Source organism: Channa argus, chromosome 18, assembly GCF_033026475.1.
Source record: "Channa argus isolate prfri chromosome 18, Channa argus male v1.0, whole genome shotgun sequence".
Lineage (NCBI taxonomy): Eukaryota > Metazoa > Chordata > Actinopteri > Anabantiformes > Channidae > Channa > Channa argus.
Window position 1 is genome coordinate 4,288,737 of NC_090214.1, and position 16,473 is coordinate 4,305,209.

Here is a 16,473-nt window from a genome sequence, read left to right on the forward strand (position 1 = left end):
TTTAGGCTCATTGAATAGTGTGAATCCAAGTTTTACCTGTCATTCCAGAGAATAGGTGGTAAGAGACTAGTGCAGTTATGAGGTACTTTTACTTCACTGGAGTATTTACTTTTGTTTTACTACAATTCAAACATCAATAATGTTCTTTTTAATCCACCACTTTTATTAGTTCCTAGTTACTGTCAACAGATGTAGATTCTTATAAATGTATGTGTGTGTGTGTGTGTGTGTATATATATATATATATATATATATTTTACTAGTGAATCATGATTTTTTTTATTTTACAGGTCAACCACCTGTGAATGGTGGTTGAAATGGTCAAACTCCGCTCTCTTTGCAAGCCACTGTTGTTGTTTGACACCAAGTTACACAGACCTTTTCCTCATGTTTTATTCAGTCAGAAATGCAGACACCATGAAATGTGTTTTTAAAAGCAATAGGAAATAAGATTAAAGAGGTTTTATTAACATTTGTGCACATTTACATGATTATTTTCAAAGAAAGGGATTTATATTATTCACAACTCATTTTAAAATAAAGTATTATGCCCTCAGGTTGAAAAAAAAAAAAAAAAAAAAAAGAGTGAAATGTCAGCATAACATGCAGACGTCCACTGTTGGTCCAGTCATATCTAAAATGAAAAAAGCTAAGTAAAAGTTCTAGCACTCATTGCTCGTATACGGGCAAACCACACACACTTGTGCAATGTCATCATATTCGTACGTCCTCTTCAGAAATGTATCTGTGAGTCTCAATCCGGAAATGCTCTAAAATAAAGAGGTGAGGAATATGGCTTTACTGAAAATGACCAAAAACACACAACGATCCATTTCCCTAACAGGTTCAAAATCTTACCTGTAGACCCTGGACAGATGAAAGGAGTGTGAGGGGCAGAGACAGAGAGGCACCTGGACTAAGTTTCCCAAGCTGTCGCCCTGATATACCACACCAGTGGATCGATGTGGTGTTGCACATCTCCAGCACAAGGTCCATAATTCTCTCACTACAGCACGAAGGTCAAAGAAAAGCAGACCGTTACTGCCTCGTATCTGAAACTCCAATCCATCCACACTGTGACAACGTAACTGCCGGTCTAAGGACTCCTACCTGCAGTTGGTGATTTTACAGATGATGTCGAAAGGTTCTTCGAGGTTCACGGTGTCAGGAATCATTTCCAAAGACAGCCTGATGTCTCCATACCCTGGAGCCTGGAGGACATACGAGAGTGGACCCATAACAAACAATTAAACAAGGCAATAAAAAAAAGTTAGGCCTTTAATTTGGCATTAGTAGAAACGGTATTTAATACCATTCTTTGTAGCTGACTGGTCTGAAGCCTTCCCCTCTCCCCAAGATTTGTCTTCCATACAATGTCAAGCTTGCCTATCACCGTCACACCCTTGAGGACTCCAGCTTTCTCTGCATACTCTGGCTTTGGCTTTAAGCAGTATAGGTACTGCCGCGTGTCCATGGGCTGCAGATAGGACATTTTCCCAAATGTAGACTCTCTGGCAGAAGACAAGTATTAGACTCAGCGTACAAGACGATGGTCAATTAAAACATTTACAACCACATCTAAAGCAAAAATTATTTAGATCAACTAAAGTGCTTTTACTCTTCACTTCCACATGTGACCGCGTTGAGCTCTGTGACGTTGTACATTATGGACGGCTCTAGAGAGACTTTTTCCATATACATTGGTGAGGTGGTGATGTTCTGAATCTGAGCCTCCAGGAAAACTTCATCTGTCTGGAGTGGAGAAGCCACAAGTCACACTAATCATTGCTGCTCACAGTTAAGCACAATTACACAGCCGCAAGGCAAACTGAGCAAGACATAACGTTTGTCTTTATGTATTAAGAGAGGTTAGACTTATGCAAAATCCTACTGACTTAAAGCAGAGGCTCACATTTTTTCAAATCTGTCTTCAAACAATATTCCCATGCACTTACAATAATTTGAAGAATTATTAGCTGCTCTAGCTGCTTTCTTCTATATTGCTCACGGAGAGACACCTTCCTCACAAGATTTGAATGTATTAAGAGATGGGTGGCAAAAGCCACAGCCTAAAACATTCAAGGTAAACAAAATAAGCGAGTGTTTTCTAAAGAGTGTGTTTTTAGTAGGAAAGCGACTCTTTGACTTACAACTCCACAGCGTTTTAGCAAGGAAAATGTCAGCAGAAACAAAATGGGAGAATTTGACTTGGCCACATTGGGCATGTGAGTATTGTTTGGAGACAGACTTTGCAATGAATAACATTCCTCAACAACCCCGCAAACAAATATAGAAGCATTAATTACACAAATTAGATTCTATTAAGTTTGCTCAGTGTACCTTCGAGGGCATTGTTAGTATAATTGCCGCCCAGCAGAGTTTACAGAAGGAGCTGCAGTGGCATTCAATATGCTCTCTCAAACATCAACTAGTTCTGTGTTTATGACTAAACAAGTCATTGGAAGCCTTCGTGCCATCTCAATCAAGGGCCGTTTAGAATACAGTTTGATGTGGAACCAATAGATTTTTTTAAAACATTGCTAAATAACCTTTCCAAAATACCACAATTACAGTACATGTAGATTAAAGCAAAGGCCTCCAATACCAAAAAGCAGTGAATTAACTAAGTAAAAATATTTGTCTGTATAGGACAGTTGCTTCACGTAGAAAACTAGTTGATTATTTGGGAGAGCAGCACTCTCTGCTCTGTTCACCTGTCATTGTTTTTTTTTAGTGCAACCTCTACTTTACAGTGATACAATGAAAAAGAAGCAGAGGTTAGTTCATGCCGGCAGTTCATAAAATAACAACTGACAATCAACCATCGTCCGAATGAGGTAAACCGCACGGCTTAGCATCTCTGCATCATGCAAAGCCATTCCAGTGCCTCAAACCTCACATTTTATTAGCCCCAATTTAATATATTTGTTCCGTTAACTCTAAGACACCTACGACCCAATGGTAAGCGATTGTTACAAAAATGTATTTCAGGTTTTTAAGCCCTGAAATAAGGCCTGTTCCATCAAACCTTTAAACCAGCAAAACAAAAGTTAAAAATTACATTTCATACATGACATAAGCATAGAAATCATGACAGAAAACGAATTAATTACACTGAATCCCACCGAATGGTATGAAGTTCTATAATCATTGCAATCACCACCCATCACAATTTGACACCACAAACTTTACCAAATTAAAAGCCCCAAGCTTGTGTAGGATGAAAATGCAGGAAAGCGCAGGTGCCAAAGAAAGGGCAAAGGAAAAAACCACGAGAATCTTCCTTTGCACCTTTCTATTGACCGCAGAAAGAAAAAGTCTGCTGCACCAAAAAAGAATTAAAAGAAGCTAATGTTCAGCAATGAAAACAGAAAATAAAGACAATTACCACAGAACTGAGGTCACTCTAATGGAGAAAATAAAATACAAGACATAATAAACAAATGAAGTTACATGCCAAAAATGACGACAATGAATATATGCAGTCTATATCAAAGTCTACTCTTATGAAAACCAGAAGAAGGAAAGAGCTAAGTGCCTCCACTCCAGAAAAACCTTGATCTCCTGATATTAAAACCTAATAATTTACAATTTTTCATTTAAGAATCTGGAGGTACAAGGTTTTTCCAGGAGATTCTTCTTTAGCTAACAGCCTCTATCTACATGAAAGATGACATGAAGCATGTTATTTATGCTATAGTAAGAGCTTGCATGTCATACAATAAAGTTCTTCTATTTGCAGAATGCCATGACGGATACTAGTGCAAAGATTATGTGCGTTGACAGCTGCACTTTGTATCATTGTGGTAGCGGAGAGTGAGGAACTTACCTCTGCATTGTAGAACTTTGTCTTTACATCCAGCGGCTTCAAAACCTGATTGAAAATAGATTGTAAGCTAAATGTTTTTTTACACTGTAGCTCCATTTGACAGAAAATTATTTCTGTGCAAAAATGCTTGATTGGACGAGGAGTCTTGTGCTAAGGTCAGAAGAACTGGAAAGTGAGGTCTCACACACCCAATGCGTAGCATGGGTGGTGACTGCGTTTGCACTGTGGTAAGCCTGTAACATTTCTCATGTCTCCACTAAGCTTACACATGAGTTTACTACTGCCATCTAATGAGAATACTCAAATATAACTCACCTGGAATTTGAAGAACTTGCGAAAATAGAGCTTCTCCCCATGCTGAGTGGTGTAACTTACTGCACAAACTAAGCTGGAAGTTGGAAGAGAGGAAACACACATTAAAAGGGTTAATAATTGACTCAGTGGGCAGGACACACAGCAAAAAACACTCACATGTGTGTTCCAATTTCCTTGACTTCATGATGAATAACATCATCAATGCAGCATTCAGGATTGAGCTCTGCTACTGCGGAGTTTGACGCGGAGAGGTTTAGCCTCTGTGAGCTGGTCTGTAGATCAGCCTGTAAAACATCAACACATAATAAGAACATTATGTTCGGGGAAAAAAGAAAAGAGAGAAAAGTGTGTAATACATGTTGGGCAGGTATTTGTTATGAAAGTCTACCTTCACAAGAATGTCCTTTACAATCTGGTTGCTGTCATTGTGCACACTTATATAACTAGAGAAGGTCTCTCCGAGGAAAATATTTCTGTGTGAAATAATAAATAAAGATGGAAAAGTTTTAACTACACAACAGATTTAAATCCAACTGTGTAAAGCAAAATCAGCATTTATTACCCAAAGTTCTGCGGTAATGTAAGCATCTCCCCGAGCATTAATGTCTCTGCTCCTTTAATGGTGGAGGGGTCCTCCCTCATAAGTTGGCCAAACAAATCCCCTGGAGAGACACCACAAAGAAGTATGTCACGCACAAGCCCAATTTAAAAAAATTGGGACAATGTGTACAATGTAAATAAAAACAGAACCCAATGATTCGAAAATCTCATCGACCCATAATTTATTCGCAATAGAACATAAACAACATATCCGATGTTAAAACTGTGACATTTTACCATTTCATGGAAAATATGAGCTCAATTTGAATTTGATGGCAGCAAAACATCTCAAAAAAGTTGGAACAGGGTTGGTACACAGGGTTGTGTAGCATCCCCTCTTCTTTTAACAGCTGTCTGTAAATGTCTGGCAAGTCAGGGGACCAGTTGCTGGAGTTTAGGAGAGAAATGTTGTCACATTCTTGTCTGGTGCAGGATTCTAGCTGCTCAAAAGTCCTGGGACTTTTTTGTCGGTGCGCCAAATGTTTTCTATTGTAAAAGGTCTGGACAATATTAATGGTGCCCTTCCGAATGTGTAAGCTGCCCCCGCCATAGGCACTAATGCACCCCCATACCACCAGAGATGCAGGCTTTTGAACTGCCCACTGAGAACAAGCTGTTTCCTCTCTTCTTCGTCCATGCAGCGATGTCCAGTAGAGAATCCTGCCCGTTTTCAATGCAGTGCTACCTGAGGGCCACGCATCCAGTTGTGATCTTCTGCCTTGTCCCTTGCGCACGGAGATTCCTCCTGATTCTCTGAAGGTTTTAATATTTCAACATATCAAATACTGTAGATGGTGGGATCTTCTAAGTCTTCACAATTTTACTTCGAGGAAATTTTTTCTGAAATTCTTCCACAATTATTAGACACCGTTTGTCAGAATGGTAAACCTTTCTTTATCGATCTTTATCCTTTTATACCCAGTCATGTTACTGACCTGTTACTTATGAACCTAATTAGTCGTCAAATGCTCCTCTGTTTGTTTTTGTATTTGCAGCAATTACTTTTCCAGCTGAGTTGCTGCCATCAAGTTCAAAATGAGCTAATATTTACCATGTAATGGTAAAATGTCTCACTTTCAACATGTGCTATGTTGCTTATGTTCTATGGTGAAAAAATGTTGTTGGAGTTGATGAGATTTGCAAATCCTTGCATTCTGTTTTTATTTACATTTTACACGTTGTCCCAACTTTTGGTGAATTCACGTATATTTGTAACCATGGACAGATGATGAGAAAATGACAAGGAAAGGGATTGTTAATGGTAATTTGGTGTATTTTTGTGGCATTTTGTGAGTTGTTGTGGGCTTCCAACAGGCACTCTGGTGCATGCAGGTTAGATAATCCTACAAAGCCTCCTGTCACATGTGCTTGCTGCTGCTAAGTGTGATCAGTGAACAGTAGAATAATTGGTCAAATCTCATTCCCTGACAATGTCAAGATGCTCTGTGTGACATGGCTCAGATGGATGCGGGAAAAAAAAATACTATTCTCAACCGGGGAGTAATAAGAAAACCCATCTTGAAGAGCCACAGCCATATGATATTCATTCAGAATAAAGGAGACAAATAAAGGAGACAGTATAGTTGATTAGCTAAGACTTTTCTGGAAATTCTAAAACAGAGTTCATCTCTATTCAGGGTCTTTGTTTGAGACTCACCTGGCAGATCTTGATCCTCGCATGTCACTGGCAAGTTTGTAAAGAGTGTTGGTTTAGTTAACCGCATCACTGTGAAGTAAAGTGACATTTGTTAGTCAACAGCCATATAAATTGTTGGTTAGGCTAATGAATGTGGTGATGTTTTCACACTTATCTCATATAATGCAGTAATTTATCCCCCTCCTAGCATATTTTAATGACAGTCCACTTGCAACCACCCTGTCATGTAGCTACAAAAGTACATAGATTTGTATTAGAACTTCGCTCACGATAATTTTTTTCATTGGTCGCTGCGACTGTGTACCATCACTTGAAATAAATAATTTATTTTATTCGGTGACTAATAACTTTCTTGGTACCACATCAGTAGACACTGTGTCTTTTTTGTCCGAACGACATTCCAACATTACAAGATATTTAGTTTATTGGAATGTTTATGCAATAAAAAGCTTTCTTAAAAAATTAAGAGCGAGAGCCAATAAGTATTATTTAGTCCAGAGACTTTAGTTATAAAGAATACTGACTGTCACGTCATTTGACGATGTGCAATAGAATTAAAAAGTTTTTTTGTGAATAAGAAATTTGGAAGGTAGAGAAGCAAACAGCTCCTTATTCTTAAACTGTCTTTGTCATATTTATTCAAACTTAAATGTGATTTATTGATCTGACAAAATAAACAACAAGTTTATTAGAGCCATGCTTCCTGGTCGAGATCTGGCATTAGATCCTAGAATTATAGCAGAATGGTGATGATTTCGTTCCATCATCGCGAACGGAAACGTTTACTGGCAAGACGAGCTGTTTGATCCATATCACGAGTAAAACACAGTGAAAGGAGCAGGTTTATTTAAAAGGCAATAGACAGAGACAAACGACTTTCCACAGATAACTCTGCTAATGGGTTTTTCAAGGCTAACTTCACTTCAACGTTAGTAACTTAGTGGGGTTAACAACAACAGCTAACAACAACAGCTAGCAAATATTATAATGTAACTCCTGCTTGAATATAATGTTATCGTGTCTGTCATTTTCCGCTTTGAGGTCCATAACGACAGGAAAAGCACATTTTATTATTACCACCTGTCACAGATCTCTTTAATGCACATGCACCAATTACATAGGTTTGATTAGGCACCGGCCAACGTTAGCGCTATTAGCAGCTAACAGCAATAAGAAATGCCAACAATCCGCTATACTGAAACATTTATCGCCCCCTCTCCCCTGACACAATCGCTCCATTTATATTTATTGTTTTAATGAACATGAAATACCTTTTAGTGCGAGTAGGTGTTCCTGTTTCGCCTGAGTTACATCCATTTTGACAAAAAATGTCTTTCTTGGGATGGTATTAGCTGCTAAGCTAGCTAGTTGTTGTGACAAGCTAGCAGTTGAACTTTGACCTCACAGGAAACAGATTTCTTCTTCTCTTGTTTGCTCTCGACATGCAATGCTGCCTCTGAGAGTCCAGGATGGCAGCTATAATATTTCTTTTCTCTCCACGTTTCTTTCTTTTTAGCAAATAAAACATATGTTACTATTACTACTACCAGCCTACAAAATAATTCCTGCGCAGTGGATAGATAACATAGCAAGTTCTGATTCTTTCTTCCTCGCCTCTCCTGTGTGTTTGTTTCTTTTACCGATATGTGTGCTGCCTCTCCTGTCTTAAAATCTTTAAAAGAATTTAATTATACAAGTAATTTATCAGTAAATGTTTAATGACTTTTCACACCCCCACTCCACAGTGCAGATACAAATTATCCTGAAGGGTAATTTCTGCACTAGACTGACATTTAATGGTGTTGATGTGTATGACACTAACCATATTCAACCATATTTGCTTTTGTAGCTGGCAACAACCCTTTAGGTCAAATTATTTGATGTTTTCCCAATCTTATATTGCTCTGCCTGTATAATTCAGTGATACAGTAGCAATATTGGAGTGTTAACATTGGGAATATTTAGGTAATTGTCATTATGAGAGCTGGTGATGTCACATGGGAGTATGCATGATGATTTGCATTGGGGTTATTTGCAGGAAATCCCTCACTCTATAAATAAGGAAGTAAATAATGAATAAAATAGGTCTGTTGAATACTTCTCTAACATTGGTATTATAAACTACTTTCAAGAAGAACAAATCACCATGAAAAATGATTCCTTTTGGAATTAATAAAGTATCTATCTATTAGAGTGACAAAAATAAATTACTTCTTATTCTGTAAACAATTAATGTTTTTCTAATTCTTTGCAGGTGCCATAATTGACCAAATGGCACTTTTGTTTTTCAAAGGTTAACGTATGTTTTTATAAGAAGTCAAAAAACTAGAAACCAAATCTCGACGGTTAATTTTATTCACCTCGTAAAAATCGGTATTAATCCACAGTGCATTACTTTTGTCTTTTGAGACTCACCTTAACCAAAATGTCCACATCCCACTAACTAGGAGAATTCTTGTCTCTTGACTCACTTTCTGTCTGAAAATGGTTCCAAATCATAACTGTAACATCAAATTTCCAGATACTCTGCTACGTTATTCACATCAATTCAATTATAGGTCATCCTGGCAAACACAGCGTCCATTAGCTAGAATTATTCCAGATGTTACATAAATTGGGCGGTCAAGGGAGGGACGGTCTATAACGATGGGACCCATGCCTGGTCCTGCACAATGTCATGTATTAGTCATGGTTGTATGCAAGAAATATTACAAAAGCCTTACAGATTTCAGGTTTCATGCCATAACTCACTTTTGCCTTGGTCATGGACTCCGGATATCAATTTTAGTACGAAACTGCAACATGTCATTTGCAGTAATTTAGCACAGGTCCCCAGTATGAAGGGATAGATTATGGGAAAATGGGCCCGTGGGCACAGAAAAATGCTGAAGCTTAAGCTTGTGGTCATTTTGCGTCTGTTTCTTGGTCTTTTGTTTTTCTTTGTTGTAAATCTTCTCTTCTTTGGGCTCATTTTGTGTCTTGTGTTTTGATGTAATTCTACATGCAAATTGTGTTTATATTCTTGATCATTGAATCTCTTTTTTGTTTGCTTTTCAACTGTTTGTTGACATTATGCCTGTATTTTAGGGTAATTTCTTGTCGATCTGGGATGATGCCTATTTCTGAATGTCTAGTTCTGCCTAGTTCTGAATGTCAGTATGAATACAGTTTAATCAGTTAGTGACTGATAGAGAGCTGGAGCAGATAAACTCATGGGGACCAGATACAAAAGATATAGCCTCATTTTACTATGAATGAGGTTGTAAATGCCATTAGACTGTCAAGATGAGCATCAATTTTATTGGAGGCATCATGAGAGATATAACAGCAGTAGGAAATATTCAGGTGTTTGACAAATTACTTTTAAAATAATGCAATATCGTACTCAGTCAGCTTGTGTGTAATGAGACAAAAGTCCTGTTCTACACATCATAGAGCAGCACACTGACTGGGGCATTCGGCACCATGTTGTGCACAATTTGTTTGGTGCAAATGTTTTCATCATCCTCATCCTCCACAAAGATGGACACAAAGTGCTGGGGCTCCCACTTCACCTCCTGAGTCTGCGAGGCCAGCACGCGGATGCAGTCGGCGTCTTTCCAGAAGCTGAACTTTTTGTCTGTGGAGAGCACGGATGAGCCGTGTTCATCACCCTTAGACTCGGACGTGAGCACGGCGTCAATCTCCAGAGCTTTTTCTGTGACGAATACTCTGACGTTCCTTTTGCTGTAGTTGGTCACCTGGCATGCAGTGCTGGTATTTCCCATTTTCTTATGAGTGCTCGGACCGGAGGCTGCTGAACAGTGATATTTAATTAATCCTGGATTAGAATTTGCACATATTTTACATAGTAAAGACAAACCACTTCCATTACTTTAATACTAGTTTTGAACTTAGTTGTTTCTCCTTTATATTAAAATGATTAAATCCTTTTGTGTCTTATTGCAGACTGACACCTGTCAATCCTCAATTCCTCAAACTGTATTATCTTACAGGCAACGGAAAATCATAACACTGTCATTAAAAAAACAATATAGAGTTTCCAATCTTATAAAGAATAATGAGTGCATAAATTAGTTTACAGATATACATCACATCCAAAATAATCCAAGCCAACATTAGACAGAAAAACACTGACCCCAATATCCTCACACTGCGTAACTGTTAATCATTCAAGCAGTTCTTTTACCACACACGGGTGTTCAGAAAGAGAAAAATAAGAAATTCCTTCTTTTCTGCAAGAGAACACTAATTTGGACTAATTTGCATTTAACACGAATCAGCTACTAGAATGCTCTTTTTAAAAAGTGGATTAAAAACCAAATAAATCGAAGACCAAATGAAGTCTTACCTGCTGCTTCAACGAAGAACAGTTGACAATGATGTACTGCGACGGTCTTTCCAACCGGGGCAGTTTTTTTATGGATGCTGTCTGATAATATGCAAACATTTTAGGGACAGATGCAGGATAATGCTGTGTGCACCTGTTGCCAGAGTCTACGTGAATATCTCCTATTCTTGGCGGCCACATAAGTCGGCCACATAACTTTTATCTTTTTATGTTGCACGCAGGTGCATGTGATTACATGCATTTAAAATGGAGATGCTTCTGTAAATAACCTGTTAGGATCATCATTACACTTTGCTATATAGTTTACTAAACATGACAGAAATTGGCCTCTGAGCACTTACTGCACCTGCTTCGACAGAGCAGAGCCTTTATTTGTTGTGTGCTTTGCATATACAAAGTGTGAAAAAGCAGCAAAGATAAAGCATTAGTGTAGAGTTTATGCAGCCTTTCAGCCTTTCTCATTCTCAGCACAATGAGGCTGTGGCTGCTGCTGGTGTTCCTGCTTGTCTCTGATCTGAGTCCCCTTGGAGACAGGGACTGCATCACGGACTACCACAGCTGGAGTTTGTGCAGAAAGCTCCTCCTCAATGGACAGATTGCTCCCAAAGGATTGGAGATACTTCTGACTCAAATGGCACACCACTGGATGTGTATCCAAAGAAACTGTCTTTATTTTGCTGCACAGCTCAAACAAAGAAAAGTTCCTCTGTACCAGCCGTGCATAGTCCACAAGGACCGTGGGCACCAATTGTCTTATCAGGACATAACAGGAATAATCCACAGCAGTCATTTTCCAATAATGGTATGCGTATTTCAATCTGCACTGTTTTTTAATCTCCCATAAACTTGTTTGTTAACACATCATTTATTTTCACCTTATTACATTTTCTTGTTGCTTTCTGAAGTATGCATGACTTATCAGCATGCTCGGTGGGACTGCACATTTCTTAAGCATGCTCCAAATTACACTACCAGTTTGGAATATATTTGTCATTTTAAGGGATAAGAATCAAATGACTAATGATACTAATGCATGAAGTAGGCAAGTGCTTGGCTATTAGCTACACAGCAGAGGGCGCTATTGACCCTGAACTCATGGGATAAGCCAAAAGGAGAAAAAAAAAAAAAGTGACCATAGTTTGTATTTTTCTGGGATGCAGCGGGTGAAAATCTCCACCAGTTATTTTAAAATAGAAATAGAAACAGACCAAATAGAAAAAAAAGGCTAAACAGACACATCAAAATAGCTTTAGACAGAAGGTTGTGCACGGTGAAATGATCCTTTTAAGAGACTAATCTTCTTACTACTCACTTCGATAACAGTGAATGTTTTGCATTGTCAGCTCGGTGGATAATGTTCTCGTGTGCTTAGAGAACCACGTGCCACTATGGTATAGAGATCAGCCAAAGTATGAAAAGAAAAACTCCCCAAAGCGCCAGAGTGATTAAAGATCATGCTTAGGGGGGGCCATGAAGGTCTGGATTGAATTTCATAGCAATTCATTCAACAGTTGTTGAAATATTTCACTCAAAACCACAAGGGCCAACCTGCTGGTGGTGCTGTAGGAAAAGTCAGGAAATGCTGATGTCAGTGGGACATATTTTCTAGAGGAATGCTAATGTTTATTTAAAACTGAGTAGCATTTCATCCAATAGCTCCCAAGTGTTTTCACTTTAAACCTAAATTATGAATCGCCAAAGTCATTGCATTTCTTTTTCTGTGGGTAAAGAATATCTACATTGAACAGCTGCAGACATGGACAGATTATGAGAAATGGGCTCCTGAGCACAGACACCATTTCTTTTTTGTTGCTTTAACTCCGTTTAGTAGCGATTTAAACACATTTCTCTCCCTCTGCTTTTGTTGCTTTGTCTGTTTTGGGTCGTTCTCAGTTTGGATGTTTTGTGTCTATTTTCAGACATTCGGTTTCTGGTTTTGCTCATTTTATGTTGACTTTGGTAAATTTTGTGTCCTTCTGTCTCTGTGGCAGATAGCTTCAAGTCAATATTTTGGAGTTTCTTTTGCATCTTTTATTGTCATTTTGTGTTTTCTAACTGCGTCCTTCAGAGGCTCTGCCTTATGGACCCCCTGACTTCTTGGGCTCGTGGCCTGTTAGACCTGTTCATTCATCTGTCTGTGGTTACAGAGATGCTATTTCAACTATTCAGTCCACACTGCCATGATTGGTTATTTTTATGTAATGGCTCATGCAGCTGTTGGGATGTGGCTTTAAATGTAACATTATGTTTGCCTCTTTTTTCATTCCAGGTTGTTATTAGTGGAGACACATCACCTAAACCTGGTAGTGAAAACAGTCATATTGCCATCGGTATAGCCGAAGATTGCTCTGATTCACAATCTGTGTGGCTGGTGCATCATATCTCTGCTGCTTCGGGTTCCTGTGTTCAAGCTTTCCTGGTGGAGAAATCCAAGAGCTGGGCACCCACCATCATTGCTCAATGGCAGAAAATGGTGACAAAACCCTACTGTGCAGCTGCAAATGTGATTAATTCCTGCTGCCTCAAAGAGGGTGAAGAGAAATCGGCAATTAACATCAACAAAGTATCCAAAGAGGAGATAGCAAAAGCACCAATGAGGCAAAAAGGAAGTACACAACGAATGAGGGACACTCAAGATCTCAAGCAGTATGGTGGACACCTGTCTTCATCCACCTCAGCTTTAGTCAATATAGCCGTTCCTCTGCACTCTGACAGCTCTTTAATGAAAACTCCCAATGAACCACAATTACAGACACACAGAGGATCCAGTTCTCCGAAGAACAATGAACATTTGAACTGGGATGAAGAGTCGACTTCACAAAAAAGTCCTCAGAAACAACTTTCTTTAAAAGCTGCATCTAGAGTTGATAATAATGATGGGTTTTATGTTAATCAGGAGCTCTCACCAGTATCCAGAGAGAGGAAAGAATCTATAAAGAGACTGCAGTATAAGCTTAGGGCTGCTCAGGATAATAATAAAAATTTCAATGCGAAGGTAATCACAGAACAAGCAGAGCCTCAGTGGCCAGAGGGAAAAAGTGAAACAGAAGGATTGCATACAAACATGATTGAAAATGGAAACCAGGAAGGATTAGCATACATCTTACAATCAGACTTTACTGAGGAGCCAGAAAGAAGCTACATCCTGTTATTTCTTTCAGACACACAGAGGGAAACACACACAGGACCCTCATCTGCAAGAAAATTTATTCTGAACACAGACACGGGGTGGAAAACAATAAATATGCCCATAGAGGAGCTGGAGGACCCCTCACCCATGGCTGAAGTTGTAAGGGAAAACTTTTTTATTATTGCACCAGATAAATGCAAATGCTCAAAAGGACTACATGCAGTTGATAGAACAGTGAGCAGAGCTTTAAAACCGGCAGAAAGTCGAGCGCCTGCACACACAAAGGGACGGGTCACAGAAACGACAGAAAAGGAAGATATCCCAGCTGCAGAAGCAGTGACACCTTCCTCTCCCTTCAGCAACGTGATGCAAACAACAAAAACAGAGCCCAAAGCCGAGGCAACTACAATAAACGCAGAGACAACATCAGTCATGGACGTCTTCCATCAAGGCAGCACACAGAAAGCAGACGGACGGCCAAGCACTGAGGAGACCTCAACGAGTGCAGCACATCCAGACCCCAAGACCGTGACCAAGCCCAGATATATACACTGTAAAACAAGAATGAATGATTTAAACGTAGGGGAGTTCTTTACAGGCCTCAGGATGAGAGAAGGCTTCTTAGCAGACACGAAACTTCACAAAGGTGAAGTAAAGAACTATGTGACTCCAAATGATCCACCAGTGAACTCATTTACGTATTCAAACCATTTGGAAATGATCCACAAACAAACGACAGATGATATTCAAAAAGTAAGTGATGTACATTCATAGCCAAATTAAGAGAACTATATCAACATTTTGAGATGTGCAATTAGTTGCTTCATGGTGGAGAGTGAGATAAGAGCCATCAGTGTAAGGTAAGAGTTGGCAGCCAGGTAGATGCTGCTCAGAGCCAAGCCACATGTTTCCCTGTTTCCAGCCTTTGTGCTAAGCTAAGCTAATTGGCTTCTGGCTGTAGTCCTATAATTAAGAATCAGTTTGTCTTCGCCAGAAAGCTACTGAGCATATTTCACAAACTGTTAAACTTTAGCTTCAATATGAATCAGGTGTTGCATAATAAAAAGAGGGAAATGGGGGGTTACATTCCCGAAAATAGGAATAAATATGGTGCAAAGAATGAAAAGTCTATACTGAACCTATAAATATTATGTTTCACTTCAACAGATTTACAGGCTCCTAATCCACTTAATTATTCAGGTGCATGATTTGTTTACAGGATCATGAAAGTAATTCTGATCCAAATAAAACGAGCCATGTCCTGGGTCACATGTGTCACTGATGAATGTCCTCCACAGACTCAAGATGCACCAGTCTGCAGAGGCTTAATTCATCGCACTGCAGCCAAGTTGAAACACTGCGTGGAGAGACGTGAAGGATCCAAACCGTTTTCCTCAAAGGAGCCTACACATACATCCCAAGACGCAGGAGGACAGGACGAGGACCACACGTCCATCAAAGACGGCCCTCTACCTGATGACGAATACGACCATTTCTACTATTTTGATGGAGTACTGAAAAGGGTTCAAAATCATTTTTATCCTGATTCTAAGAGACAAAAGAGCCGGGCGGACATTGACAAAAGTGTTGCCACAGCACGGACAAAAGGACGCACTCGTCTTTTCAGTTACATCCACAGTCTTACTATGAGGTATAAAGTTAAAAAATAAAAAAGGACGACGATGATCAATTCTCGAAGATCATTAAACACACTTTGACAATCAAGAATCCTACTTGCTCATTAACAACGCTGAGGCATTGATTGCTACAGTGACTGTGTACTAATACTCATTTTAAAAACAAATCCAGTGTCCTGATTGAAAGTGTGACAATTTACAACCACCTTCAACTAAACTGCATATTCCACACCTGAAACTTCTACCTCTGCATGTGGCTCAAGATAATCTCCCTGCATTTTCAACATGACTTTACTTTTGTGTGTATAGGACATTTCTCAAAGCTGTAATACTCAATTACTTTGCTATGTGTATATGGAGCAACTTAATGTAAACATGTGCCTTGTTGTAGTTACTGTAATGAGAATTTTGCTTTTTTCCTCAGTTTGTACTTTAATAATGTGTTGTTTGCATGGACTTACACGCAAAATGTATTGTTCCATTTTTCTGTATGTGCGGTTACACAAAAATCTGCACATTCAGACATATTTGAGAAATGTCTGACGTGGCCTGGTACCGAAGTGCGTAAGTAGATCAGCGGTGACAGAGGATTAAAATGTTGATACGTTTGACGAGGTTTCAAATCCAACGTAAAAGCCCAAAATGTTCTTTAACCCCATTTCTGTTCTCTTTGCGAGCACTTCAGAAAACCCCTCTGGTGCTCACACGCTGATTTATAAAGTAAAATGGGAATCATAGGAGCAGTCTCCTTTGCTGCATCAATCTGTTTGAGTTAAATCAAACCTGAGATTAACTACCCCCAGGGCTCATCTGTAAACTAGTACAAATGAGCACTTTACCGTATCGCCACCCATTTCATTCACTCCGTCTCTCACACATGCAAAGCTCCATCTTAAAGTCATAATGGAGTTTTGTTCATCAAAACAAGCAATAAAAACGCTCTTTAAACATAGG

The 16,473-nt window shown here is 39.1% G+C and overlaps 1 protein-coding gene across 4 annotated transcripts; it reads right to left on the reverse strand.

Annotated features, from left to right (window-relative positions):
- Positions 1–423: 423 nt before the first annotated feature.
- trappc13 (trafficking protein particle complex subunit 13) lies at positions 424–7,820 on the reverse strand. 4 transcript variants are annotated; one of them, XM_067484801.1, is made up of 14 exons: positions 7,673–7,718; positions 6,402–6,470; positions 5,317–5,497; positions 4,707–4,806; positions 4,533–4,617; positions 4,301–4,428; positions 4,145–4,217; positions 3,830–3,874; positions 3,389–3,406; positions 1,619–1,752; positions 1,313–1,511; positions 1,111–1,211; positions 859–1,006; positions 424–770 (listed from the first exon to the last, which is right to left on the reverse strand). In XM_067484801.1, the coding sequence occupies exons 4-14, from the start codon at positions 4,784–4,786 to the stop codon at positions 663–665; spliced, it is 1,119 nt and encodes a 372-aa protein (XP_067340902.1). In that variant the 5' UTR covers positions 4,787–4,806; positions 5,317–5,497; positions 6,402–6,470; positions 7,673–7,718; the 3' UTR covers positions 424–662. The 4 variants fall into 4 exon arrangements, with proteins under 4 accessions (XP_067340902.1, XP_067340900.1, XP_067340901.1 ...); XM_067484799.1 differs by lacking the exon at positions 5,317–5,497 and having other exon boundaries at positions 7,673–7,820; XM_067484800.1 differs by lacking the exons at positions 3,389–3,406; positions 5,317–5,497 and having other exon boundaries at positions 7,673–7,820.
- Positions 7,821–16,473: the final 8,653 nt, after the last annotated feature.

Excerpts from the sequence above, each read along its gene's own strand:
- trappc13 (XM_067484799.1), bottom strand. The coding sequence starts at position 7,718 with ATGGATGTAACTCAGGCGAAACAGGAACACCTACTCGCACTAAAAG. Across the intron at positions 6,471-7,672 it reads ACACCTACTCGCACTAAAAG|TGATGCGGTTAACTAAACCA; the intron begins GTATTTCATGTT and ends TTTACTTCACAG. Across the intron at positions 4,807-6,401 it reads CGAGGATCAAGATCTGCCAG|GGGATTTGTTTGGCCAACTT; the intron begins GTGAGTCTCAAA and ends GTGTCTCTCCAG.